The sequence below is a fragment of the Thamnophis elegans genome, chromosome 3, assembly GCF_009769535.1.
Source record: "Thamnophis elegans isolate rThaEle1 chromosome 3, rThaEle1.pri, whole genome shotgun sequence".
Taxonomy (NCBI): Eukaryota; Metazoa; Chordata; class Lepidosauria; order Squamata; family Colubridae; genus Thamnophis; species Thamnophis elegans.
Genome location: NC_045543.1, coordinates 92,343,017 through 92,368,823, shown reverse-complemented (window position 1 = coordinate 92,368,823; position 25,807 = coordinate 92,343,017). Strand labels below are relative to the sequence as shown.

At 38.3% G+C, this 25,807-nt stretch overlaps 1 protein-coding gene across 4 annotated transcripts in view; it reads right to left on the bottom strand.

Annotated features, from left to right (window-relative positions):
* Positions 1 to 4,019: 4,019 nt before the first annotated feature.
* ZNF608 (zinc finger protein 608) overlaps positions 4,020 to 25,807 on the bottom strand; it is a 114,259-nt gene continuing 92,471 nt past the window's right edge. For 3 of the 4 annotated variants that reach the window (XM_032213437.1, XM_032213439.1, XM_032213438.1), the window contains exons 4-10: positions 19,103 to 19,190; positions 15,073 to 17,500; positions 10,581 to 10,998; positions 9,922 to 10,094; positions 8,527 to 8,680; positions 5,608 to 5,689; positions 4,020 to 5,023 (exon numbers count right to left, since the gene is read on the bottom strand). In XM_032213437.1, the coding sequence (XP_032069328.1) occupies positions 5,017 to 5,023; positions 5,608 to 5,689; positions 8,527 to 8,680; positions 9,922 to 10,094; positions 10,581 to 10,998; positions 15,073 to 17,500; positions 19,103 to 19,190 (3,350 nt within the window). In that variant the 3' untranslated portion in view covers positions 4,020 to 5,016. Of the gene's footprint in view, positions 5,024 to 5,603; positions 5,690 to 8,526; positions 8,681 to 9,921; positions 10,095 to 10,580; positions 10,999 to 15,072; positions 17,501 to 19,102; positions 19,191 to 25,807 lie in introns of those variants that run through there. The other variant, XM_032213440.1, reaches the window with a different exon arrangement.

The window sequence follows — 25,807 nt, the reverse complement described above, 5'->3', positions numbered from 1 at the left end:
TAATTCTCATTGCTAGTCTTTAAAGAGGTTGAATGTAGCTCTGCAAAACCACAAGGACAAGAATGCTAATGTTCATTCCACTCTAGGCATAAAGATAAATAATTGCAATTATCATTTGATTCTTCAGTTTGAAGTATTATGGGTATTTTATGTTAGCAACTTTTTATATAAGCTGTACAGTTTGAAAATTGTCAACTAGCATGTAAGATTAAAGCTTTATGAATCCCTTCTTCTTATGGAATAATTGCTGTCTTTTTTAGCAATACTGCAGTGTAACAAAATATTTTCCACTGTTATATGTATTATGGTGAGCTACCATTTCTGGCATCTCCTGTTAAATAGTCAGATGGTGACATGGGAGCCTTTTTATTTTCTTCCAGAGATCGTAATAACTATTGTGGTTAAGACTGGAGAAGCTTTCCTGAACTTTATGTCCCCTTGCAGTGGTATGTATCACTTCTGAAATCCCAATCAGCACTGCATGAAGCCGATCCACATGAAGCAAATTTCAAAAAACCAAAGTTCTAGCAAGAAATCAAATTGAACAGCAACAGAACTCATTTTAACTGATGGTTATAAGTCTGCGGCATAGTATTTTCTGCTTTCCAGAAATATTCTGCTTTAATGCTTTAAAAAGAATTTAAGATGCCGAGAAAATGAGATGTAAAAGGAATATTGACCAAGAAGAATATTGGTAGAGAAGTCAAATGTTTTGTTTCTTATCATGGAATATGTAGGAAAAGGGCACCATTAAGAAGCCATTCTAATTAAAGGAGATCAGGAAGATATTCAGAATCAAATTTTAACAAAACTCTGGAATCATACCATATTCACTCAAGAATAGTTGTCACTGAATTGACAGGTCTCATTAATATTTTTGGTTGATTTTTAATCTTGCAATTTTTTGAAGAAAAGCAAAGTACCATACATTGTTCTCTATTTTTTCTCTCAATCATGACCTCGTGGGATAGGCTGAGATGAAGCTTAGTGTCTCTTAAGTCCAGTATCTTAACTACTTGCATCCCATATACAAGAGTACACAATTACGTATTTAAATCGGTTCTTGGTTAAGCGATAGGTAAATTTTACAAAGGAAGGTTGAAAAAAAATATGGGAAATTAAGAGATCACAGTCCTGAGTTACAAGTATGTTGTCTCTCTCCAAACTTGGTAAGAAGTAACTGAATAAATAAATGTAAAAGAATGTAAATTCATCCCAGTGTGGATTTGGCTGAAAGTGCTGACATGGAACATAGGAGATCCAGATCACAGCCTGCCTTCAATTATGGAAATTCATGGGATGGGCATCAGTCATGGGATTATTGTGGAGAAAACAGAAGTGCAGATATTTTTTGTATCATTCTGAGTTTCTAGAGAATATCGAATACACGTTTTATATTACTTTTCTCCAAGAAGTGCAAGAGAACACATATGTGGTTCAACAAGTATTTTCTTCTCAAAACAATCCTAATGGGTTGATTAGTTATCAAGTCTGTCTAAATGTCACTTACCAGTAGTTGGGGGCAAATTAGTAGGGATTTGAATTTTGACCTGATATTCTAATAGCTATATAATCTATAGATAGAATGGAAATGTAGGAAGTCCTTGACTTACAACAGTACATTTAGTGACCAAAATTACAACGGCAGTGAAAAAAGTGACTTATGGTTTTTGACACTTACAACAGTGTCTCCATGGTCATGTGACCAAAATTTGGACACTTGGCAACTGACTTATATTTATGATGGTTGCAGTATCCGAGGATCATGTGATCCCCTTCTGTGACTTTCTGACAAGCGAAGTGAATGGGGAAGCCAGATTCAACAACTACAGTGATTCACTTAACAACTGTAGGAAGAAGTTGGAGCAAAATTCACTTAACAAATATTTCAATTAACAACAGAAACTTTGGACTCAATTGTGGTCGTAGGTAGAGGACTACCTGTATTGTAAACATGGAAAAATGAGGCTGATACACAACAGGTTAAATGCATAAAAAGCAGTTGTTTTTAAAAACGGATGTTAGGTATTTGGGTCTATTTTTGAAATGGGACTATTTTGTTTTGGGCAAAGATTGTTTCTGCGATGAGAGTAGGAAAACAAGGCCATCAGCAGCTGAGGTGAGGCATGGGAAGCATTGGGAAGATCGGGAGTGTCGGACCAATGCAACAGCTGCCTTGGCAGTTGGTGAGAAGAAGTGACAATATCCATCAGTCTTGATCTCTTCAACCTATCTGGAGTTTTCCCCCCAAATCTTGAAAAACCAAAGCATTCTCATCGTTGGTGGATGGTTCAGTGAGCCTCTGTATTTCAACTTAAAGCTTTGCTACTGTATATAACGATTAGTAATTTAAAATTATTTATAGGTATGCACAGTCTTGACAATCAGGACATGTAAATTGAAGCAATAATTAAAAAACCTGTCATGCCTTCAGGGATTATTTCTAAATCAAAATCCTCCATCTCTTTTATAGCTGATTTATTGTTCTCATCAATGTTCTACATAGGATTAGTTTTACTTGTTAAAACTGCACAGGAAACTTATTTTTGTTTCTTAGAATTTGCCATGTTCACCTATCATTCTAATGTGATTTTGTTTATGATTTGTTGAACAAAGAGCATGATTTCATTCAACATGAATGAAGGCCAACAACAAAATACTTCCCCACCTTTCTCACAAACACATGTAATGGTTTAGAGCAGTGTATCTCAACTTTGGCAACTTTAAAATTTGTGGACTTTTATCTCCTACTATTCCCCAGCCAGAATGCTGGGAATTCTTGGAGTTGAAATCTACGCATCCTAAAATTGCTAACGGTGAGAAACATTGTTTTTCTGCAAAAATTGCAATGTACTCTTTGCTTCTTCAATTCCATCAGTAGCCAGCCATAAATCCAGGGGATGAAAGCAATCAAGACATTTTCCATCCACCTAGGTTGATTAATTTATATTTGGTATTTATTTTGCAAGCTGCTTTGAAATATTTTTCCCCTCTTTAAAAGAAAACTATTTTTGAGCTTGGGCAATTTGTTAATTAAAATACTTTTGTTGAATTAATATGAAATTTTGATTTGAAAATTTGCCATGAATAAACCATAGTTTAAATGAATAAGAGAATCTGCAGTTCAGATTAGAAAGAAAGCTAAGTAAGTAAGTTGAAACATGTTATTTAAAGGAAAAAGCGAATATTGGGGATAAATATGTGGCTGATTCATTTGGTACTAAATTATTAGCATTATATACAAAATCATTAGGAAGCTCTGTTGTTTCTACTATAAGCTGTTACCAATACAGATCTGCTGTAGCTCTGCATTCAGCAATTTCACTTATCTAGCTGAAACTCAGCTCTTCATTGATTTTCTGGCTTGAATGATGCCACTACTTAAAAACCGAATAGATCACAGCTCCCCTCAGAGTAGCCCAAAACCTCTATTAAATTATAGATACAATTGCAAAATACCCAAGCCCCAAAGAGGTATGCTTCTCCTTAATATCAAGTAAAGACTATATGGTAATAACCAAGGTTTTCAAAAGATTCCAGAAGTTTCATTCTTCCTTCTGAGGAAGCTTAGCTTTTCTTCAGTTTTCATTTCTTTTTCTTCTGACACTTCAGCATTCCACTCCTAAACTCTACAGTTTTAATTATTTGATTCTTTCCATTTTTCTTTCAATTTATCCCCTGGAGAAGAAGAGACAACTTGCCCCCTGTGCTTGGGCAGTGGCAGCCCATTTCAACTCAAGGTACAAGATTCTACACTTTAGTAAAAGGGCATTTAAATTTTATTCTAGAAGCTCTTTTCCAGACTGCTCAGACAGTTCCCTGGTTCCCAAAGGGGAGAGGTATGCCAGTCAAGTCCATGTTACACTATGTTTCAAGAAAGGAAAAGACAAAAGATTTGAACTTCCTCTGGATTATGTACTAGAATTTCCTTTCCCAAATTTTGATCAGAAATTCTTGTATAAATATGAGAAAGTGCTCTTTGCTCAATGATTTCCAAATAACCATGTGACACCAGAAAATACAAAAAACAGCATTTTTTTTTAATTCTGATTGCCAAATTATTTAAGGCAAGTATAAAAATGAAAGCATTCAATATACATCTTACATAAAATAAACTAGATTACAGCATAAAACAAGTAACGAGGCAATGGCATTAAAGTCTCTCTTCTAAAACGGGATAATTGTAAACATTAAAAAAAAGACTGCAGGACTATTCAAGTAATAGAACAATCACAGACGTCTTCTGGTATGCAGGCTATTGGGTTATTTGCCATTCAAGATTATAAAAAAAGACATTTCATTATTCACAGATGCTCATTATTTTCCCATTTTAAAATCTATACATTATGTACAACACAGTTTTTGTGGTACTGGCAAGCCCATGCCTTCCAAATGTATATTTTTCACAATACACAATTACAATGAAACAGTTAATACAGTAACATTTTATACTGATGCATCTTAATAGGAGCCACCAAATAGACATCTAAATTGTACCAAAGTGTCATCGTCATTATCACAGTTAGCCTCTACTGAGGTTGTGGGCAATATTAGAAGAGTATGCAAGTTTCAGGCACACAGATACATAACATTAGTTATTTACAATTTTTAAAAAGGAAAAAAAAGGAAGAAAATAAGGAACAAACAACCTTTTGTGGATAACGCTTTCTAAACAAGACAAATACACTTTTTTCATTTACTTGTGTGGTTTACAACTTAGTATTAGACTCTTTGTATGAGCCTAATTACAGATACAAAAAAGTAAAGAATATATATATATATTTATATTTATATATATAAGCATATATATATATATATATATATATTTATAAACAGAAGTCTAAATACAGCAACATTTGTTACTCTGAGATAAAAATCTGCAATTTACAAAAATGAAATGACTGGTTTTTGCCTGCCATTAAGGCATTTCAAATTAACACCATGGAACTGATGTCTGTAATAAAGCGCTTATTTTCATGTGATCCAGTCACATGATGATGTACATGTCCAGATTTATCATTCTCTGAAAAGAAACAGAAAACAAGAAAACCTTTTAGAATAACCTATTTCTAACTCTGTAACATCAACAGTCTCAATAAGTGGGTAAAAATACTGTTATGCTATAGCAAACCAGACAGATATTTAATTATCTGTTAATTAATGCACATTTATTTATAGGTAGAGCTTCCATTCACTAGGAACAGTTGAATACTAATGCTGTTTAAATGCAGATATTTTACTTAAAAATAAGTGCTGTCTCAAAGTGCCCATTTTTCTTAGATTTATGACATCACGAAGATGAATATATGTACACACACACGCACAATCACACACACACTTACATACACAGCTAAATCATACTCTGTGGAAATCTAAATGACCTGCTGTTACATGATGGACAGGATGATTCATTTTTTCAGAAGAATAGTATCTGCTTCAGTGATCAATTAACTACGCTATGGTAACAGCTCTGTGGAAAATGTTATGATGAGGACGATAATGCTCTCATTAACGGACAAAGTATCTTTCCTACAAAGACTGCCCTCAAAATATAGAACAATTTTCCCTTTCCTATTAAGATAGCTGAGTATAATTCACAATATTTACCTTCTTTGTGCAGGAAACATACCAGATGCAGATGCCTGAGCAGCCACCTGCTGAGTAGCAACAAGGGCAGCAGAGGTCAGCCCTGGAGAAAAGTGAAATGGTATATCTCAGGACATGTGTGCTCGTACTTACAAAAGTCAACAATAGCTACAGACCTCCGTATTAACAAGACATGAATCACAACAGCACCATTATATTTTCTGCAGAAGGCATACCTAATTACTGCAAGCAAGCTGGTGAAAGCCCTGCCTAGCTGTTCTAACCAGCATGCCTTTTTTAGATTCCACCTAATAGGCATTTTATAAGAAAAGAAGGCTTTCTGCCTTATTGTATTATTTTCCAAGTACTGTACTGCATGGTGCTAAATGGTTTGCATGAATTCCTGAATAGGAATCTCAGTAAAAATAATAGGCACCAGAAACAACAAGAATCAAAAGTCAGTGTGAGTTACAGCAAAGATGTTATAGCTTCTCAAAACATAATGCTTGCATAATAGCTATCGCTTTAGTGTTTTTCTTTCTGAATGCATATAAATATCTCATAAGGCATATGGAACCATAAAGTGCAGTCAGTACTTTACATAAAAGAGACATTGGCAGGGCACTAAATGAACATAATGAGTTAACACTTTTTCAGCTATAAACATCACAGAAGCTCTTTGGATCAGGTAAGAAATGTAGTCTTTTAATATTAGTAGAATACAGGGACAAAGCAAAAATGCTATTTTCTACTGCTTATGATTAACCTCCAGTAATATATTATTTAATAAAAACAATCTTGGTTCTAAAACTATATGAACTAAATGGCGAACAGAAATCTTGTTCATTAATGCTACTCTCTGCCTTTCCCCATTTTTTTTTAAAAAAATCATATAAATCTACTCATACTATTTACATATTCTCTGTTTTAAAACCCTTTGGATTTTTAAAATCAATGTAGCCTTAAGTTCACCATGTTATCCGAAATACCCATAGTGATTATATGGCTTATTAGCAGCAGAATCCTAATAATACTTACTCAGTAAGCCAACAAACTTTACTCCCTATCAATACTGAGGTGTTTCAGAAGACAAAAGGCCTTTCTACTCGTAGGAAACCAACTGCCTCCCTTCTCCCCCCCCCCCCCCCCCAACACACACACTTCTGCTAGCAAGGCTGCCCTATTGGCTGCAGTATGTTGTCAAAAGAATTTAGATTTAGATTTTATTTGGTTTGTATGCTGCCCTATTCCCGAGAGACTCAGGGCAGCTAACAATAAAAAGGGAAGGGGATACAAAAATAAAATAAAAAACAGCAATTTAAAATTCAACAACAGTCGTAACCTCGAATGGGGCTGGATAGTTCAACAGCCCCAGGCCTGCCGGAACAGCCAGGTCTTAGTTGCTTTGCGGAAGGTCGGAAGGGTAGTAAGGGTCTGGATCTCAACGGGGAGATCGTTCCAGAGGGCCGGAGCAGCCACAGAGAAGGCCCTCCCCCAAGGAGTCGCCATCCGACATTGGCCGGCAGATGGAATTCGGAGGAGGCCTAGTCTGTGGGATCTGATAGGTCTTTGGGAGGTGACTGGCAGGAGGCGGTCTCTCAAGTACCCAGGTCTGATACCATGTAGGGTTTTTAAAAGTAACGACTAGCACCTTGAAGCGTGTCCGGAAACCAATGGGCAGCCAGTGCAGCTCGCGGAGGATAGGTGTAACGTGGGTGTACCGAGGTGCACCCACGATCGCTCGTGCGGCTGCGTTCTGGACAAGCTGAAGTCTTCGAACACTCTTCAAGGGCAGCCCCATGTAGAACGCGTTACAGTAGTCCAGTCTTGAGGTGACGAGGGTGTGAGTGACTATCCGAAGGGCCTCCCGGTCCAGGTAGGGCCGCAACTGGTGCATCAGACGAACCTGGGCAAAGGTCCCCCTGGTCACAGCCGACAGATGATGTTCTAAAGTCAGCTGTGGATCCAGGAGGACTCCCAAATTGAGAGCCCTCTTTGAGGGGTGTATAATTTCACCCCCCAGGCTGAGAGATTTAATAGCTGGACCATCTTTGGGAGGGAGCATCAATAGCCACTCGGTCTTGTCGGGGTTGAGCGCAAGCTTGTTCGTTCCAATCCAGACCCTGACAGCCTCCAGGCAGTGGCACATCACTTCTACCGCTTCACTGAGTTGGCACGGGGCGGACAGATACAACTGTGTATCATCCACATATTGATGATATTTAATCCCGTGCCAGCGTATGATCTCACCCAGCGGCTTCATGTAGATGTTAAATAGGAGCGGGGACAGGACCGAACCCTGCGGCACCCCATAATTGAGGGGCCTAGGGGGTCGATCTCTGCCCTCCGACCAACACTGACTGCGACCTGTCCGAGAGGTAGGAGGAGAACCACTGAAGAACGGTGCCTCCCACTCCCACCTCCCGCAACCGTCGCAGAAGGATACCATGGTCGATGGTATCGAAGGCCGCTGAGAGGTCAAGAAGCACAAGGATAGAGGAGTGTTAAGAACTTAATAAGGAGAACAGAAGGAATGAACAAACCAAGTTATGGTGTACCCAAACCTGACCAAGAATAATGGCATGCTCACAATGCCACTACAGAGTTAGGTATGGCTAAAGGCAGTCTTTGAATCAATAGAAACTTCAACACAACACAACATACACACACACACACACGCACACACGTGCACTTCCATTGCATAATATCCTCACCTTCCTATCAGCCATGCAGAGATATGAAAATAGCACCCTTTAAGTCAGCCCACTGCACCTTAGATGGCTATGGCCATTTGAGCCAGTTGGGCTAGCTTTAAGATTGCCTTTCTGTACCCATATCCTGGCAATAAGCCCCAATGAACAATAGGTTCTGTAAACAATGTGGTCACTACCTAAAGCAAATATTTTTTAGAATAAAGGGTAGGGAAAAGTTGATACTCACCTTGAAATGGATCATATTGACCTGGAATTAGCGGGTAGCCCATTCCGACATGTGTATGGTGATGTGTATGAAGATGCCGTTGACTAAAGGGAGAATGACGATCTCGTTCCCTTTCTGCTTCTCTCTCGCGTTCAGCTGTAGATTTTTCCACAGGCTAAATACAAAACATATTGAGAAAAATTAATGGATGACTCCACACTTCTTTAGAAGTGAGTTATTCAGTTTCTAGTTAATGTCTTGTATCTCCAATATATCCCAGGTGTGTGGCAACATCTTTGCCATGTTAAAAGCTAAGCATGGTTGAATCAAATTAGTTCTTCCAACAAAGAATCCCAGACTATTATTTAGATTGGGGGGGGGAGGGACCCATCACTTCTGTCCTGCTGCCAAGAAAACTACATAGAGATATTGCATTGTGCAACATCTGTCAGTTATTAGAAAACTGAGCATGACTCAAAGAAGACTTTATATTTTACCTGTCATCTGAACCATTGACACCTTGTACCATCCTGCACCTGTGTTATTCCAGTTACTCTGCTAACAAAACTACATCCAATTGGCTTGAAAAAGAAGACAACTATTTTAATCAAATATGGAGCTTTTGTTTACAGCAATTAAAGTTTCTTCAATTTATCTAAAAAAAATCACCTATTTTTTAAAAATAATTTGATGGTGACATTCCAAAAACTAAGGAGAGGTGCAAAGGCTTTATTGTGTTCCTTATTCTGATTAAGGTTTATAAACTTATTTTAGCTTTATTACTGTACTTTGAGATTTTTAAGTATCATTTAGGAGAAAATACAATGAAACAGAATACACAGTACAATTAAAAGTAGCATATGCTTCTTTAATTTTGATTCCTTTAGGAAAGCACAAACTAACTTAAATCATGATTTGTTGTCAAATATGAATTTTTTTGCATCATGCAACACAATGTGATCATTTGTAATGTATGGATTTCTATACTTCTATTAAAATAACTGCATGCTGATTATGTAAAGTTTTGTTCTGTGCAAAAAAGATATCTCCGTGTATGCTTGTATTTAAGGTTATGTATATCGCCCTGCTTTATCATATCATCCCTGCAGATTATTTTCCTCAGTTCACTGACATTACCTCTGACAACTGTCATCATCTGAATCATTTTATTCATTACTGATAGTACAATGTTAGCTTCTATAAATCATTGAAAGCAGCAATATTTCTGGCAGGGGATGGTGAAAAGGTGGAAACAGGTGGTAGTTTAGTGGTGTTTTGGGAACGTGTTATGATAAACATAGTCTTCTGAATGTATGACTATCTCAATTCTATTTAGGTATATGTACCAGTTAAAGTTAACCCCACTCTTCCAGTTATCCAATTAATGCAATTCATTAAGAACAAGCTATATCTTACCACAGGTGACTTGCTGCGATACTGGTTGGCATGCTGCTGCAACAAATCCAGTGCTTTAGATTCAGTGGTTGATTTTACGCTGATGCTAGGGCTGGTATTGACTTTTTCCACCTCTTCTCTCCCAGACATCTTTCCGTAAACAGGATAATGAAATCCTGGTGAGAGATAGGCCCCTGCAAATAAAAAAAATAAAGGTACTCTCAAGTTACTATTTACAATTGGGGAATAAGGCAATTTCAAATGCATGAAATGCAAATTACAAAAATTGTATTCAAGGGATTAGATTTCTCTTGTCAAACGTGGCTATTTGAACCTGGCAAATGAAAAGTTATAAAGAGGGTTGAACATATTGCAAATTCAAACATTTAGGGATTTAAGTAGAAGAAGTAATAACTGTAATGGTTCTGAGAGTAAATGCTTACAATATTTTTTTATAGGCAAGCCACTATCCTGAGTGTAATAGCCCAGAGGAATGCCAATGGAGGCAGAAATTGTATTTGGAAATGATGATAATTCATAAAAAATAACTGCTATGTTAAATTTATTTCACTTCTAGACCTTTGCAAAAGAAATTGAATCTCTGAAGCTTCTAATTTTCTTTTGCTTCTAAAAGTCAAAGTCAAAACTGATAGGCCTATTCAGTTTAATTTGATACATACCTGGATAACTATGCATGAGAACAGGAGAAACAGCGCGGTATGCAGGATGATTGGGATCATACATTTGTGGGTAAGGGTAAGCATGCAAGTACTGTATATATGACTGATGCTGAGTCATTGGAGAGGAAACAGCCACTCTGGTACCCCGGGATTCCTTCCAATTTACAGCAGTCTTTTGATCATCATTTTTTATCTTGTTCTCCTCCAGTGGCTGAGAATCAGAACGCTTCATCTCCTTAGGCTCTTCTTTAATGCTGTTCAATGAAACTGGAAGGCTGGAGAAAGAAGCTTCTTTATTAGGTGTTTTTCTGGGGCTATCTTCTTTTAATTTTTTTTCACGGTCCAGTTCTTCCACTTTCTGCTGATCAAGATATTTTGGCTGATATACATAATGATGCCATGTTCTTGTATCTGGGTCCTGATAGGAAAGGAAAAAAGGGAGGGGAACCATTTTAAAATTTACACTTTAAAAGAACATCCTACAACCACTGTGGTCCAGAGGACAGAGCCAAAAAAGTCAAGAGTGGAGCCGGCAAACAGAGAAGGGTTTTGCAGCTTCCAAAAAATGTAATGTGTTGAAAATGCTATTGTCAACCTGAGTGAAATTTGTGTTGGAATTGAGGGCATGTCTTTATCACTGGAGTTTGCATGTGACATAACTCAGCTTCACTTCTTTTACTGGTATCTCAGTCTGTTCTCCTGGCAGATCTCTTGCAGTTACTGAGCAGAAAATAGCTTCAAGACAGCAGAAACGCCTCACTAACTCCATCCAGCTGGCCTTTTGCTTTTTTTATAGAGAGAGAGCTAGGAATGTAATCTTAGCCTCTATCTAAATTTCACAAGGTAGAAGTCATTTTGCGATGTCACATACTGCTTTGGAGACCTCTATAAGCTGGAAAAGGACTAATGTGCAATGCAGGAGGATACAGTTTGTCATATAGAAGTCTTGTTTGCCTTAGGAAAATAGCAAAAGCTTGCAATTTTTAAAGCCAGAGTCATGGACAGGAATGAATGGCAATAGTATTTCATTAAAAATTAATATAAAGTAGAAAAAATTGCTTTCATTGAACTTAAATGGACCTTCACTACCTTAATGGAAAAAATACATAACATATAAAATTTAAAGATTCAACTGTTGTCTTGGTTTTATTTTAGGAACTTTGAAGGCAGAAATAATACTTTGATTTCTAAATAAGCATATATATATATGGGTTATCTGGGTTTTTTTAAATTAAGGAATGCTTTGGAATAGAAACTATCGACACTGAAGTAAACAATACAAAAGTTTTTACTCACTGGCTTAGCTTGGATACAGAAAAACTGGTGACAATCCCCAAAAATCAGGGCTTCCCAAACCAGTTAATTACCCCAAATTGGATAAAAGTAGTTTTTCTATAAAACCATTATCCAATCACAATTGAGATATTTAAATTGACTTAAAAGTGTTTTACCTACAATAGTAAGGATTTTCTGATATCTGGCTTTGAATAATGAAGGGAAAAGTTTTGAAAGAAGTGCAATAAATGTATGACAAGTCCCACAAACCAAATTGATTTACTTGTATGCTTTTTGCCCAGCAACCTCCATTTTTTGTGTTTTGAAACTGAAATAGTTTACATTTACTGTGCAACAGAGACAAAATTGAGACTGCCCAGCTGTGGGAAATATGCAACAGAGCTCTTTGGACAAGGGCCTCACTCTTACCATACAGAAACGGAAATTCACATTTATGGAGAAAAGTAGGGGGGAAAACACCCTTATAATGTAATTAAAGAGTAGCAGTAGTACATTTGCATATTCAATTACACTTTATACGATAAAGGTATTAAACAGTATGCTTCTTTATATATAGTAACAAGCAATCTTATATGGAGCTTGAGTAAGTATGCATAAGAGAAGACTGAAAATGGTTTTTAACTACTTGTAGATAAAATTAAGTATTCTGAATCTATTACGGCATTTATTAACTAAATTCATTACAACAAACAATGTACTAAATCCAGACTTAGAACGTACACTTTTAAATAACTGAAAACTGAGCTCCGTTGACTGCAATAGGTATTCTTCTTTTAGTCTGAATCTAATTCAATGCATGAAAGTATTAATTTTTGGAGGGACTTTAATATCTCCAAACTGAGGAACAGGTTGGGAAATTCTGAAGATTATGGTTTCTGTTTTTTATCATACTATTTTGATTGTTATCAAATCATTTTTAAAAATTATTCCAATCTCATGAACTAGAACTTGTATTTTACATTTCATCAAACACAATGTAAACAAACTGAAATTACATAACCATTTCAGGAAACATCCCTTTGATAAATCTACCTTATAAACTAGAATAAGCTTCCTGACTATACAGACAGTTCATGACTTATAGTACAACCTTAATGGAGACCAGAATATCTTGTCATATGTCATGACAGCTGTAGGTTGAAACACCCACATGAACAGCCTGATTTTACATTTTTTGTGATGGTTGTTTTCAGGATCATAAAAAAGGAGCTTCATTTGTTAAATCAAATGGTGTTTGTTAAGCAAATGCCCCAGCTGTTAAGTGAACTCATTATCTGCTATTGGCGGTTCTTGGCAAAAACCAGAAATAAATACAAGTTTCTGGCAAAAAATGTTGTAGATCATAGTTATGTGATTGCGAAAATGTGGACTGATCATGTGACTAGGGAGCCTCAGGTGGCAGCATTGGAAATTCAAATCCAGATCCTAAGTACCTTTTGGGGGGTTCATTGTACAGGACTACCTGTACTTACATGCTACATATTATTGCAGCAGGTTGAGAAAATCTTAACTGGCCCAAAATCACGCAGCTGAATTTGTGTCCAAGTCGAGACTAGAAGCCATGGTCTCTTGGTTACTAGCCTGGTGGTTTTAACCGCTATACCAGCTGGCTCTCTAATTCCGTAAAACAGAAAACTTCTGTTGAAAATTCTAGAGCTGAACAACAAAAGCACCATTATGATCCATATGCCTTGCAAACCAATGTAAACTGATTCCTGTTGATGTACATTTTTGATCTATTATTTTGTGGTTTTTAAAATTGAGTATCCTGCAGATTTTAGCAATTTTCTATCAACTAAACCAGGGGTCCGCAATCACCGGGACTGTGGACCAGGACTAGACCAGGACTTATTAGGAACTGGGCTGCGCAAGTAGTGGGTGAGTGAGCAAAGCTTCATCTCTCCATACACAGGTACTATGTTGTGCAGGAAACCATCCTTGCCCCTGGTCCGTGGAAAATTTGTTTTCCACAAAACCGGTCCCTGGTGCCAGAAAGGTTGAGGACCGCTGATCTAAACCATTCATTCATTCAAACATAAATAAAATATTTCATCTTGGGGGTGGATGGGTTTATGAATAAAGATCTTGCTGTGTAATATAAAAATGAAGATTTATGACTTCCATCAAAGATTAGTATGAGAAATATCTATTTATATTTTACCCTGTCTGAAAAAAGTTAAGTCTCTTCTTCTCATACTTGAAAATATTTGAAAAGCATAGCATTAAAACATTATCCTCCTATTTGCTGATTTATTGATATAATAAACCAAATTATACAGTGAGATTTATATCTGCCACTTGATATAAGACAGGGATTCTCAGATTCTGCCACAAACCCATCAAATAATAAATCCTCCCCATGAATATTGCTGCTATTACTATTGTTTTTACACATGTAAATGACTTTTGGAAGCATTATGCCTTCCTCAATTATGTGTAGTTTTTTATACTATAATCTAGAAATTTATGATGCCAACTCCTGTCAGTCCCAGCTAGTTGGCTGGGAATTATGGAGTCTGAACTTCTTCTTAGTCTTAGAAGAAAGCCAATTGGGGGAAAGTTGCTGAAAGTCTCAGAGCAATCTCTCTGCCTGTTCACCCCTTTCAACACTGCTGGTCATTAGAAATTTGCAACAACCCTCAAATTTGCTTGCAAAAACAAAGTTAATTTAACATAACAAATATCCAAAGAAAGAAGAGTTCTGGCAGAGCATGAGAAGAAAAGGCATGCAAATAATCTCACTACAGCATTCCAGACTGAAAGCAGAGCATGGCTCTACAAGGTTTAGAAATATCCTTATTAGAAATAGCCAAGTAACTCAATTACTTCTTTCTACCCTGCTCTGGTGTGGCTTGCACATTCCGTTGATATTTATTGGCTGTGAACCTTGGAAGAATAGGGAATGGCCACTAAGTGTTCAGACAAATCCCTGAAGTTATGTCACCATTTCTGTCTTTCAAAATATAATTTCAGTACAAAGCATCAAGGGCTTGGTTGTGGAGGTCAGTTGTTACTATCCTGAAATCTGGGTGAGAGCATAGCAACAAATCTTGTTTGAGAAAGCAAGAAAAAACATCCACATAAGCTACACAATCCTTGGCAGAAGTATCTGCAACTAAATGCCAAAAGATTATAGCTTAAAACCCTAGGATCTAAGCTTAGAATAATTCCATCCCTCTCTCTCCCGCCTTCTCACCTGTTTAAACCTTGTAGTAGGATCTACTCCAGTCTGCTTCATAGAATCCATAACAGATTTCATTTCCACAGCTTCCTTTATAAGCTGATGGTTTTCCATTTGTTTTGCTTTGAAGCTATCGGACTGAATTTGTTGCTGATGATTCGAAAGCATCTGTGATTTACTTGTCTCATCAGTTTTATTAGGGACTGATGACCCTATTTTAGTGTTGTTTTTACTGGTCTCCGAAGCTGAAGGTGCTTTTGAGATTGTAGCAGAGGGTATATTTTTCAACTTGTCATCTTTTCCCAGATCTTTCAGGGGGAGCTCGTTTTTCCTTTCACATTCTCTGCCAGTTTGTGTCACTTTCTGTTCTGCTAATCTCTGGTCCTCATAGTATTTTTCATACTGCTGCCTATAAGCAGGGTTAGAGGCCATTAAGGATTTTTGGTCCATATAAAGCCCATAGGCATACTGGCCATAGTAAAGTGACTGGGCAAGTGCAGGGTGTCTTTGAGTTATTACAGACTGGTGTTGAGGCTGCAAATTAGTGGGACCAGCTTCACTTTTTTTGGACTCGGGAGGCTCTGCCTTGTCTTTTTTCTCAGCCTCTTCCTCAGCCTCCTTTTTGATCTTCATTCCCTGGGGGTTATTGCTGCTGTTCCCAGCTGCGGGGGTGCTGACCTGTCCAGAGTGCATGTAGCTTGGAGAATAATAAGGATCGTAGCCATGGTAATAAGGAGAATGAGCCTCTTTTACTTGGGGTAATTGTACCGGGGTTGAAGAATGTCCTTTTCCAACACTGTCCTTATTAGAAATAATATCTGAAGGAGAGCTGGCCTTTGACCTCATGCCCTCTGACCTGCTGTCAGAACCACCATCGTCTGCAGCATCAGAGATATCCGAATAAGCAGGACTGTTAGTTTTAGCAGCAGCACCCTCTGCCCCATTCTGTGTCAACACATGCAGTGGCGCCACTGAAGACTGTCCATTCACTAAAGGGCTGCATTCCATTCTGGAGGAACTCCCTATCGAAGGGCTGGGAGCATTGTCTGTGAAAGTGTAAACTTTATCAGCTTCAGCTTTAATGCTTGCCATCCTGCTCTCCTGAGACTCTGACAGTCCATTAGCTAACACTTCATTCTTGCTGAGATGTTCCTTTAAAAAATGCCCACTAATCTCTTTCCCAGACCCCTTGGTGTCCTCCAATTTTCCCAGCTTCAAATCCACTTTAGGATTCCCAGCCTCTTTGCTTTCTTTGTCCTTAAGTTTTCTCTTCTCTTTTTTCTTTTTGTCTTTGAGTAATGTGAGAGCTGGACTGACAGTGCTTGGCTCTCCCATGATTGTGGGCTTTGGTTGAATAGGTTTTAGCGGAGGGCTCTTTGGTGTAGCCTGCACAACAGTGGTTGTCAGGGAGGGCAGTCCTGATATTGACCCAGTGGTGGTGGTTGTAAAAGCTGCTGTGGGGATAGCTATTAATTGAGGCGGAGTGGGAGCTGGAGCTGGGGCAATCGGTCTGGCAGTTTTCAGCTTGGACAGATTTTTATCTACTTTACAGTTATTGGCTTTTTTGCCTTTGTCTTTTTCTCCTAGGTTTTTCTTGTCTATTAGTCCTTCAGCTTCTAGCTTGGGCATTTCACTGGCCAAACTGTTTTCTGCCACTGAACAGTTTTCCAGAGTCACTGTCATATTGGAAATAACTGGGAGACTATTCAGTTCACTGTTCAAGCCCCTCTTTTTGCCAGAATTCCTGCCATTCTGGGCCTGCTCCCGTTTCCCCTTTGGTGTTCCAGGGGTACTCAGGGAACAAGGAGACAGGGGCCCCTTCAGCTGATCAAAATGTGATAAGCTTGTGCTTGGGTCACTGCATTCAAGTGCCACGTTGCCAAGTGCTTCCTCACAGTCTGAGATTTTGTCTTCACTGTCAGGCTCAAATTCCAGTTTGTTTTCTGGGTCTAAATGTGCATGAGCCTGATGATACCTCAATCCATTAATGTGCTTGTACTTTTTGTTGCAGTTAGGATGGGGGCAATCAATCAACACTGGAGAAGAGCAACCTTGGTCTAAAAAAGCAGTCTCTGGTTTCCCTTGTGGAGTGGTAGGAGTGCTTCTAGAATTGGTGCGCACACGCTTTCCAGATTTGTTGTCCTCTGAACTGGAATTCAAGTCCAGCTCCATGGGTGGCTTGTTTTTCCTCTTGTTGTTTGACAAAGGGCTGACTTTCACATCCTCCACGGCACAGTTGGGGGGTGTCCTGCGGCCACTAGAATTAAGGCTGCCCCGTCTTCCTTTTCCATTAGCACCACCTCTGTTCTTGTTCTGTAGTCCTCTGGATTCTGTAAAGGTAATGTCAGTCCCTGGTGTGGTTGTAGTTGCTGCAGACCTTGCTCGCTTTCCTCTGCCCCGACCTCCTCGCATTTCCAGGTCACTTGTTGGCGATTCACAAAACCTGTTATAAATAAAATTAGGTATCAGAATTGGGTACATGGAGGAAAAAAATCAAATCTCTTCTAATAAAAACTGTCTCAACGGCAAATCAACATATATGACACCCAGATACCCTCCCTCAAAATATCAGTAATGTATAGGGATGATGAGGACCCTTCCCTAAATCATCTGAAATTAAGAAAGGGAGAAGGATCAATCAATCAATCAGAATAGAGCTGAAAACGAAAAACCTCATTAAGTTTTTCTTTTTTATTTCTTGTTTCTTTTTATTCCTTGCTTCCTTGTTTGATTATCTAATGGTTTTTGCTTGGACTGAGGTTCTAAAGGTCATGAAGATTGGTGCTCCTCCCCCCTCAATTTCAGTTTAAAGTCCTTTTGATAAGATGAGCCAGTCGTTTTCTGAATATATTCTTTCCAGTTCTTTTGAGGTGCAGTCTATCCCTTGCCAGTAGCCCTTCATATAGGTAATGCAGACCATGTTCCAGGAAGCCAAAGTTCTGTTGATGACAACAGTTTTTAAACCAGTAATTTGTTTCTAAAATCCTTTTCTCCCTCACTGGATATTGGTCTTTTGTTGGAAGTATAGCTGAAAAAAAGCATGCGTGCTCCTAATTCTTTAACTTTCTTCCCTAGCTGTTCATAATATCTTGTTATTGTTTTCTGATTCACCGTTGTATCATTGATCTTGAAGTGTAGGAGAAGAAAGGGGTAATCTGTGAGGTTGATTATTTTAATAAGGTACTCAGTTACATTTTTGATTTTTGATAAGCCACGCAAGCCTTGCAGGAGGTCATTTATTTGCTATTTCTAACTATTTTCTTTTTTAAAAGATTTAACAAGATTTAAACCATACACACAGAATCATCAAAATGAAATAACACCAGACACATAAAAAGATAAACAGTGCAATACCGCAAACAACATAAAATTGTTAATTAACACTATAGTGTTTTCTCCTTTTCTTTCGCCTTAACATGCTAAAATCAAACTTAGTGAGATGTGGGAGGAAGCAGGAGAAGCCTCCCACATTTTCTCTAACTATATACTGGATTTTATTCAATATTCATTATTTTAAGAAATCCATTCATGTATTCAGCTAAGGATTTGGCAAATAATAGTCTACAGGAGACATACACCAGATCTCATTTTATGGTCTTCGACATTAGTGCTGAAACTCAGAGCAAAACTGCCAATTTTGATGGCAAGATCTGCCTGATTTCTAAAATTAGAGCCAAAATAGATGCACTGAAATACATCTGAAATGAGTACATTCTGCAGGTTTTGGAAAAGTCAGATAAATACAAAGCCCATTAAAAAACAGGCTGCTGCATCTGGTCTAACAGGTTGGAATTTGGACTCTTTGGAAGGTGGAGGTATCAATTACAGACCCTATCCTCTGATATTGGACTGAGAGAGGATGCACCTAAAACATGATTAATTTGCAACTTATTTGGAAACAATTTCTTCTGCATGGCCTACTTTCACGACAACATATCGTTTCACTGATCTGAAATGAATTTTTTAAAAAAACTTATTAACTGTCTAGTTCACATGTCAGAATGTGGACAAGAAAGCAGACCCCACCCTCCAGATAATTACTTACCTGGGAGGAGCCCAATCGTGTTTTGTGCAATCAAGCAACGTTCCAACATAGGTTTTATTTCTCCAAGTAACATTAACAACAAGGACACCTGCAGATGAAAAAGAAACAAAGGATTGTTGGTGGGAATTATGATTTTTTGACCTAGTTCAGAAATATAATGGGTAAAAATAGCTAAATTTTCATTTGCTATCACAGATTGCGGTTTGCTAACTTCCTCTTGTTGGTTTCAGTGACTTCCATTTAAAACCCACAAGACAATGTATATGCGTGCAAGACAAAGAACGAGGGAGTAATCAAGATACTAAAGTGAGGAGGAAATACTTTTACTGTGTATGCTTTAAAAAGGCAACAGTGACTTACATTTTTTTATTATTGCATAATTATTGTTGCAATAATTAAAACTGATTATCAGTAACTAGTGCACAAGGCATTGGGTGGCATGAGGAAACTGAACTCGTCTCAGAGTACAGACACAGAGTATATTTATTTGAAATGATACTTACTTTAGAGGCAATAATTCAATATAAATACTGTACTGCAGAATTAATATTTATAAATATTATTAATATGACTAATATTGCATGCTCTTTATTTTACTTAAGCAGGCATTCCTCCCGAGTATTAAAAATTAGAAAAAATGAATTAGAACTATTTCCCAATATTTAACAAAAAACAAATTGAAAACCAATGTGTCAATGAGTATTCTTTATTAAACAAAGAAAAGCTATCATATTTATCTTCTGGGCAGCTCCCTCAAATAAAAGACAATTTATAATTTTTAGGCTTATAGACAATACCTGTGTTCCACCAGATGTGGAATATATATCATCACAAGTAATTGTTTCCGTAATATCTATAATAAGACATGCTAAAAAAAGACCCAGAACAACAATATTGAGTTGCAATTCATTGTAAATATGTAGCACCAATTGGCAAATATGAACGTTTTTTTCCTCACGCTACACATTTGTATATTCTAATTCCAATCCAAGTCTTTTAACTGAGAGATAATGTATAAATAAATAAATAAATAAATAATGACATCCTGCCTCATGTTTCCAGCTTGTCGGCTTAATTTACGTCACTAGTGTGATTTCTAATTTGCATTCAATCTTTTTCCCAGACCAGAACATCAATGTAAAGAAAACATGTAACCTGCGACTTATTTCCTTAGGGAGCTTTTAACAGCAGGAAAGTATTTTGAAATGCTATTAGCTAAAGTACTAAGGAAGAAGGGATTTCCTTTAAACATTTTCAACAGTATATCAGAGGAGGGAAAATGGTTCCTGCATGGTTTTAGCATGTTATTGTAAATGCAGGCGGCAACCACATAAGGTATATATCCCGAGTTGAGGGTTGTTTTTTTTAAAGGAACAAAAACATAAACTCTAGATATGGATGATAAAATCTTTGTTAAATAAACTAAAAGCCATGGAGTGTAGTGGTCTCACAATTTAGAAAAATAAAATTCATTTTTTGCAATTAAGAACAAAAGTGCAAAGAGAAGAAAATACTCCCACTCCCGATTAAACTATAAAAATACACATTCAAACAGATGCAGAATGGATCTGTTCTTCTCATCATTTGCTCTCCAGGGCACTGCTCTGTGGTGTTGGAGACCTTTCCAGTTGCTTAACATTTTCAACCTATCTGCTGTATTTAAATTGCTGGAATATATTTATATTGTTCGAAGGTTAATGCATTTTTTAGCTTAAGACGCAATAGGCTAAATCTCTTTGTGCTTGAATCTCTGATGTACCACAAATGTATAATTAAAATTACTTGAAAGAGAAACATGAAAGAAACAACAAGGCCTCCCTTCTTGGAATAATAGCATTAAAAAACAGGAAAAGTCTGCACAGACACTTAACATTTGTCTGCAGTGAAAAAGCCCTTTGTTATTGTCTTTCCCTAAGGGCTTCATATTTCCCACAAATCCTGTCTCTTGATTGGCCAGGGCTGGCTGACAATGCTGCCATCTGATTGGTTGGACTTAGCACTGCAGCAGAGGCACAAAAAGAAAGAAAAACAGTGATGTAACACAACCCTGTGGAAAGTGACACAGTGAGGGGGAAGGGAAGGGAGTGAGCCTGGAATAATCTCACCAGTACAAGAGGCTTGTTTAAATGCTTCCTGCTTCTGTAATTACGCTCTGCTTTGTTTGCACTATCTGGGCTTGTCAACTTGATCGGTTACTGTCTACTGAACTGGGCTGTATTAAGCATTCAAAATCTTCTCTGGATCATGAAAAAAGGAATTTGTTTGGCAGAGTAATGATTTATACACAAGAAACAATTTGGCCTTAAATTATCTAGGCTGATAAGTTACTATGTGTGATAGCATAGTAATGGCAAAATTAAAGTCAAACCTAAATTAGTGAACTGTAGTAACTATTTCTTTTAGTTTTTCATCAGCTAATTAAGAGTGGCTAATTTCGAGCCTGCTTGATGTCTAAATATAGCAATATTATTTTTGTAAATGTGAAAAGCACCCTAATGAAGTCAACTCAATAGCCTATATACTCTTTTAAATTGAAATGGAGCATTGTTGCACAAAATGAGGTCTGGTAGACAAAAGCTCTGCCAAAAACTCAGAACTGCCAGCTATATATGTGCGGTACTCCCCATATGATGCAACCTGATTTTAAAATATATGGTAGAAATTATGTGTTCCTTAGAACACTGTTTCTCTGTGTCAATATACACCAAGCCAAGTTTACTTTTAAGTAATATATAGATTTAAATAAGGTTAAGGAAGGAACTGAGTTCCACTGATGACAACGAAAACGCTCATAAATAACATGAGAACAATAGTAGTCTCTTACTGCTATCCCCCAAATGACTTAATGATCATGGTTGGTAGTTACTGACATGGTTATCCTTTAAACATTTGTCTGTTCTCCAAATAATGTTTAATGTCTCTATGAACTATTACATAATACGCTTGTGTAAACTGACTAGAATTTTTCCTTGAAACAGCTGCAGCTGCTTAAAACCCTCCCTTAAAATAATCTGGGCATGTATGATTGAACACAGATCAGATTTCTACCAAGATACCTAATGAAGCAAGTGGTTGTGGCTCTTTCAAAGAGCACATCTGAGGCCCTTTTCATATAGTTCATTCATTGAATGACTGGCACAGTCTTATAATGCAATAAGTAGCCATTAATTCAGTACATGTGTGGATAGGGCAAAGATCTGTAGATATGATTGTATATTGGTTGGCCATAATCTGATTGGCAGACGATGCAGCATTTTGTTTTTAATTCTAAAGAGGGAGTAAGACTGCATCATCTGTATGCAATATTTTAAAGCAATCACAACTTTTCTCAAGATCATGTGGTTGATCTTACTTCTGCACCTGCTACATAATCCTGTACAGGGACTCCTCTGCTTAAAAGAGCTGGGAACACCTGCTATGTTTACACCCATGTGTTCAAAAAGACCTATTTGGAATGAAAGCCAAATTATTGCACAACTGTTAGTTAAAGGTCTTAGCCACAATTTCTGATATTTTTGAGATATTTCAATTAAATTTCTAAATTGCAAAGTTATCTGGATAGATATCTATAGTTCTTTAAAAACTGAAACCTATGTTTAAAAGTTAAATAGCTCCCATCTTCCTTACTTTCTGAATAACAAGTAAAAAGATTGTTTTGTGTCAAGCTGAATGGAAGTCATCACAATTGTTTTATGTTTTTTCTGATGCTTATCATTTTAATTTTTGTTATTCACTATCCAGAGACTCTCACAATCACTGGGACAATCTAGAAATAGTATAAATAAACACAAAAGGATCATGGCCTAAAAATCTGAATTGCTAAAGTAGATTTAAAAAAAACAAAGTTTAGAAAATTATCAGGAGTAAAGTGTAAGCAAACTATTTTTTTCAAGTTAAGTAATGGACTTTTCTTTGTACTAATTTCCTTCTGCCAAATGGGTTTTTTTAAATGCATTTTTAAAAATATTCAACCTAATAACCTATGTACTTGATGCATTACTTGCTTGTATTAAAATAGTAACTGAAATCACCAAGTCATTGATTCACAGACCACAGCTTAAAAGGATATAGATATAGATATATATTCCCTTTCCTGACTCAGTAGAGACAGCATCCCTGTGTGGGTTATTCTCACGTACATCCAAAAGAACTGAGACTGCAAAGTTTAAGTCCTGTCTCTTCCTGCTGAGTTTCCCCAGCTTTTGTGACTCACCACCACTTGAACTGGACCTGCTCTTGATCTCTCCCTGAATAGTGTTATACTTTACTTGCCTTTTCCCCTCTTTAAAGCCCTTTTCTCCCTTTCCCTTAGGTTACTTAGATCCCTTCCTTGTTGGATCCCTGGAGGCTGCCTGGCTTCCTTTGGAAATAGTGTGGCTGATCGCTGGAGGGCATCTGCGGCCGCAGATGCCCCTGTAAGTGATCCAGAGGGCCACGGGGAATGCGAAGGCCAGGGAGAGGGAGGTTTTTTTTGTCCCCGTCAGTTTTTTGGAGGCGTGGGAGCCGGGATCGGCTCCCTTATGCCTTTGGAGCCTCCAGATTTTTGAATCTGGAGAGTGCTGGCAGGTGGCGCCTGACATTTTAGAAGCAAGGAGAGGCTTCTCCTTGCCTGTTTAACCCTCTGGAGCAGTTTTTAGCTTCAGAGAGTGCGGCATTTTTGTTTCCAAATAGGTGGCAGCCGCCATTTTGGGAGCAGGGAGAGGCTTCTCCCTGCCTGGTCAAGCCTACAAAGCATTTTTTTTTAGCTCCGGAGAGTGTAAGCAGGTGATGCTCATCCTTTGGAGGCAGGGAGAGGCTTCTCCTTGCCTGGTTAACCTCCGGAGCATCTTTGGCTCCGAAAAGTGCAGCTGGCGCCATTTTTTGGTGCCAAACACGTGGCGGATGCCATTTTGGATTTTGGGAGAGGCTTCTCCTTTGTTACGGAAGTTCAGGAGCACCTGTTGGCTCCGGAGAGGATTGCAGTTGCCGTTTTGGCCCCCACAAGTGGCGATCACCATTTTGGTCGCAAGTGCGAGATGGTCGCTAATTGTGAAACACTGGTTTTTCTAGTAGGGCGATCCTGTAATAACCACTCCAGCTGACTCCCTCTAAGTCATCAGGTTCATTACAGGATAGGGGCTCATATTGAATCAGCCTAGGCCTCCAGTAAGTACAGTTAGGAATTGGGGTCAACTGGATCTGCTCCCCCAGTGAGGAGCTTACTGCCCTGCCTCGCTAACGCTTGAGGCTTCTGGCACAGGGACCATTGGGTCGCTTGTTGCGGGCAAGAGACAGGCCCAGGCGTGCCTGTCTAGGAGGACCATCTTCTGCTCATTACTCAGAAGCGGGCTCTAGTGTGCCCTTAATTGGGATATCCACCTCCATTTGTTAACCTTCAATACCTAGTCAGATAGTATACAGGAATGGATGGAGGTGCAGGAGAGGCCTCATCCTCTTTGTCGGGTGACCCTCTGGAAGGTCCATCTACCTTTCACCTACCCAGCAGGCGCAAATCCCCTCCCCCTAAGAAGAGAGGTAGAACCAAGGGCAAGTCAAAGGTCACAGAGAGCAGAACTCAGGAGGCAAAAGGCCATAGACAAGCAAATTGACAAGGCCCAGAAGGAGGCACAGAAACGGTCAGAGACAGTGACCCAGGTGGTGGCAGTTCCCTCTCCTTCTTAGGGCTCTATCTACAGACAGTGAGGGCTCAGGGATAGAGGACCTAGACATGGAGGAGGCCCCTCCACCTCTGTCCCTGGACTGACAGCCAAGGGCCGCAGTTTCTGCCATCTTCCCTATGGTATGGGTAGCTGCCGGCCTGCATAGTAGTATTTCTTCTCCCACTATGGCGTCCATCATTACTGAGGCTATTAGACAGGGTATTACAGCAGGCCTCCAACAAAAGGCTCCTCTGTCTCCAGAAAGCGTAAGAAATGTGATAAGAGGATAATGGCAACGGGCCAATCAGGGGCGGCTCCGGCCCAGGAAGATAGGAACCTGGGGTCTTCGGACAGCTCTTCCTCTTTGGAGGATGATGAGGACCAGGCCCTTCAGGATTCCGAGCTGTCATATGACGAGGATTCGGATAAGGAGCAGACTCCCCTAGCTGGGCTCTTCAAGCTGCCATGTTCAGGTCTCTTTTGATTAAAGCTCAGAAAATAGCCAACCTACTGCAGAAGTGAATTATGTGAATAAAGTGCTTCAACCAGAAAAGCATGGAACACAGTGGTACACAGATATATAAACCCTAACCTGGTTCCTTTCTGCTCTATATGCCACATGCTTAAGACATTTTATTGTCCCACTTCTGTCACAGTAATACCTTCCTGAGGATGATCAGATTTTCTCATCAATGATAAGATGGATTTCTGTTTTATGATGAAGGCATCCTACTGCTCAAAGTCTGCTGGATGTTTCAGATTGCCTTTTCTATCTGCAGAATTTTTGAGACAAAGGAAATATCTCTTTTTCCAACCCAACAAAAGAAAAGAAGGGAATTATGACAGTGACACTCTCTGTAACAGCCTTTTCAATCCAAACTCTATCAGATTTTGAAACAAAACTAGACTAAAGAAATTAATATGGGGGATACAGTATATGTGCCAGTGCTCAAATCAAAAGCAGAAATAAAGTTCTGAAATATGGATGGAGATAAAAAGAAGCATAAGCTTTTCCCCTGAAATGTATTCTAATGCCACATCAAGAAACAGAATTTGGAGATGGGAA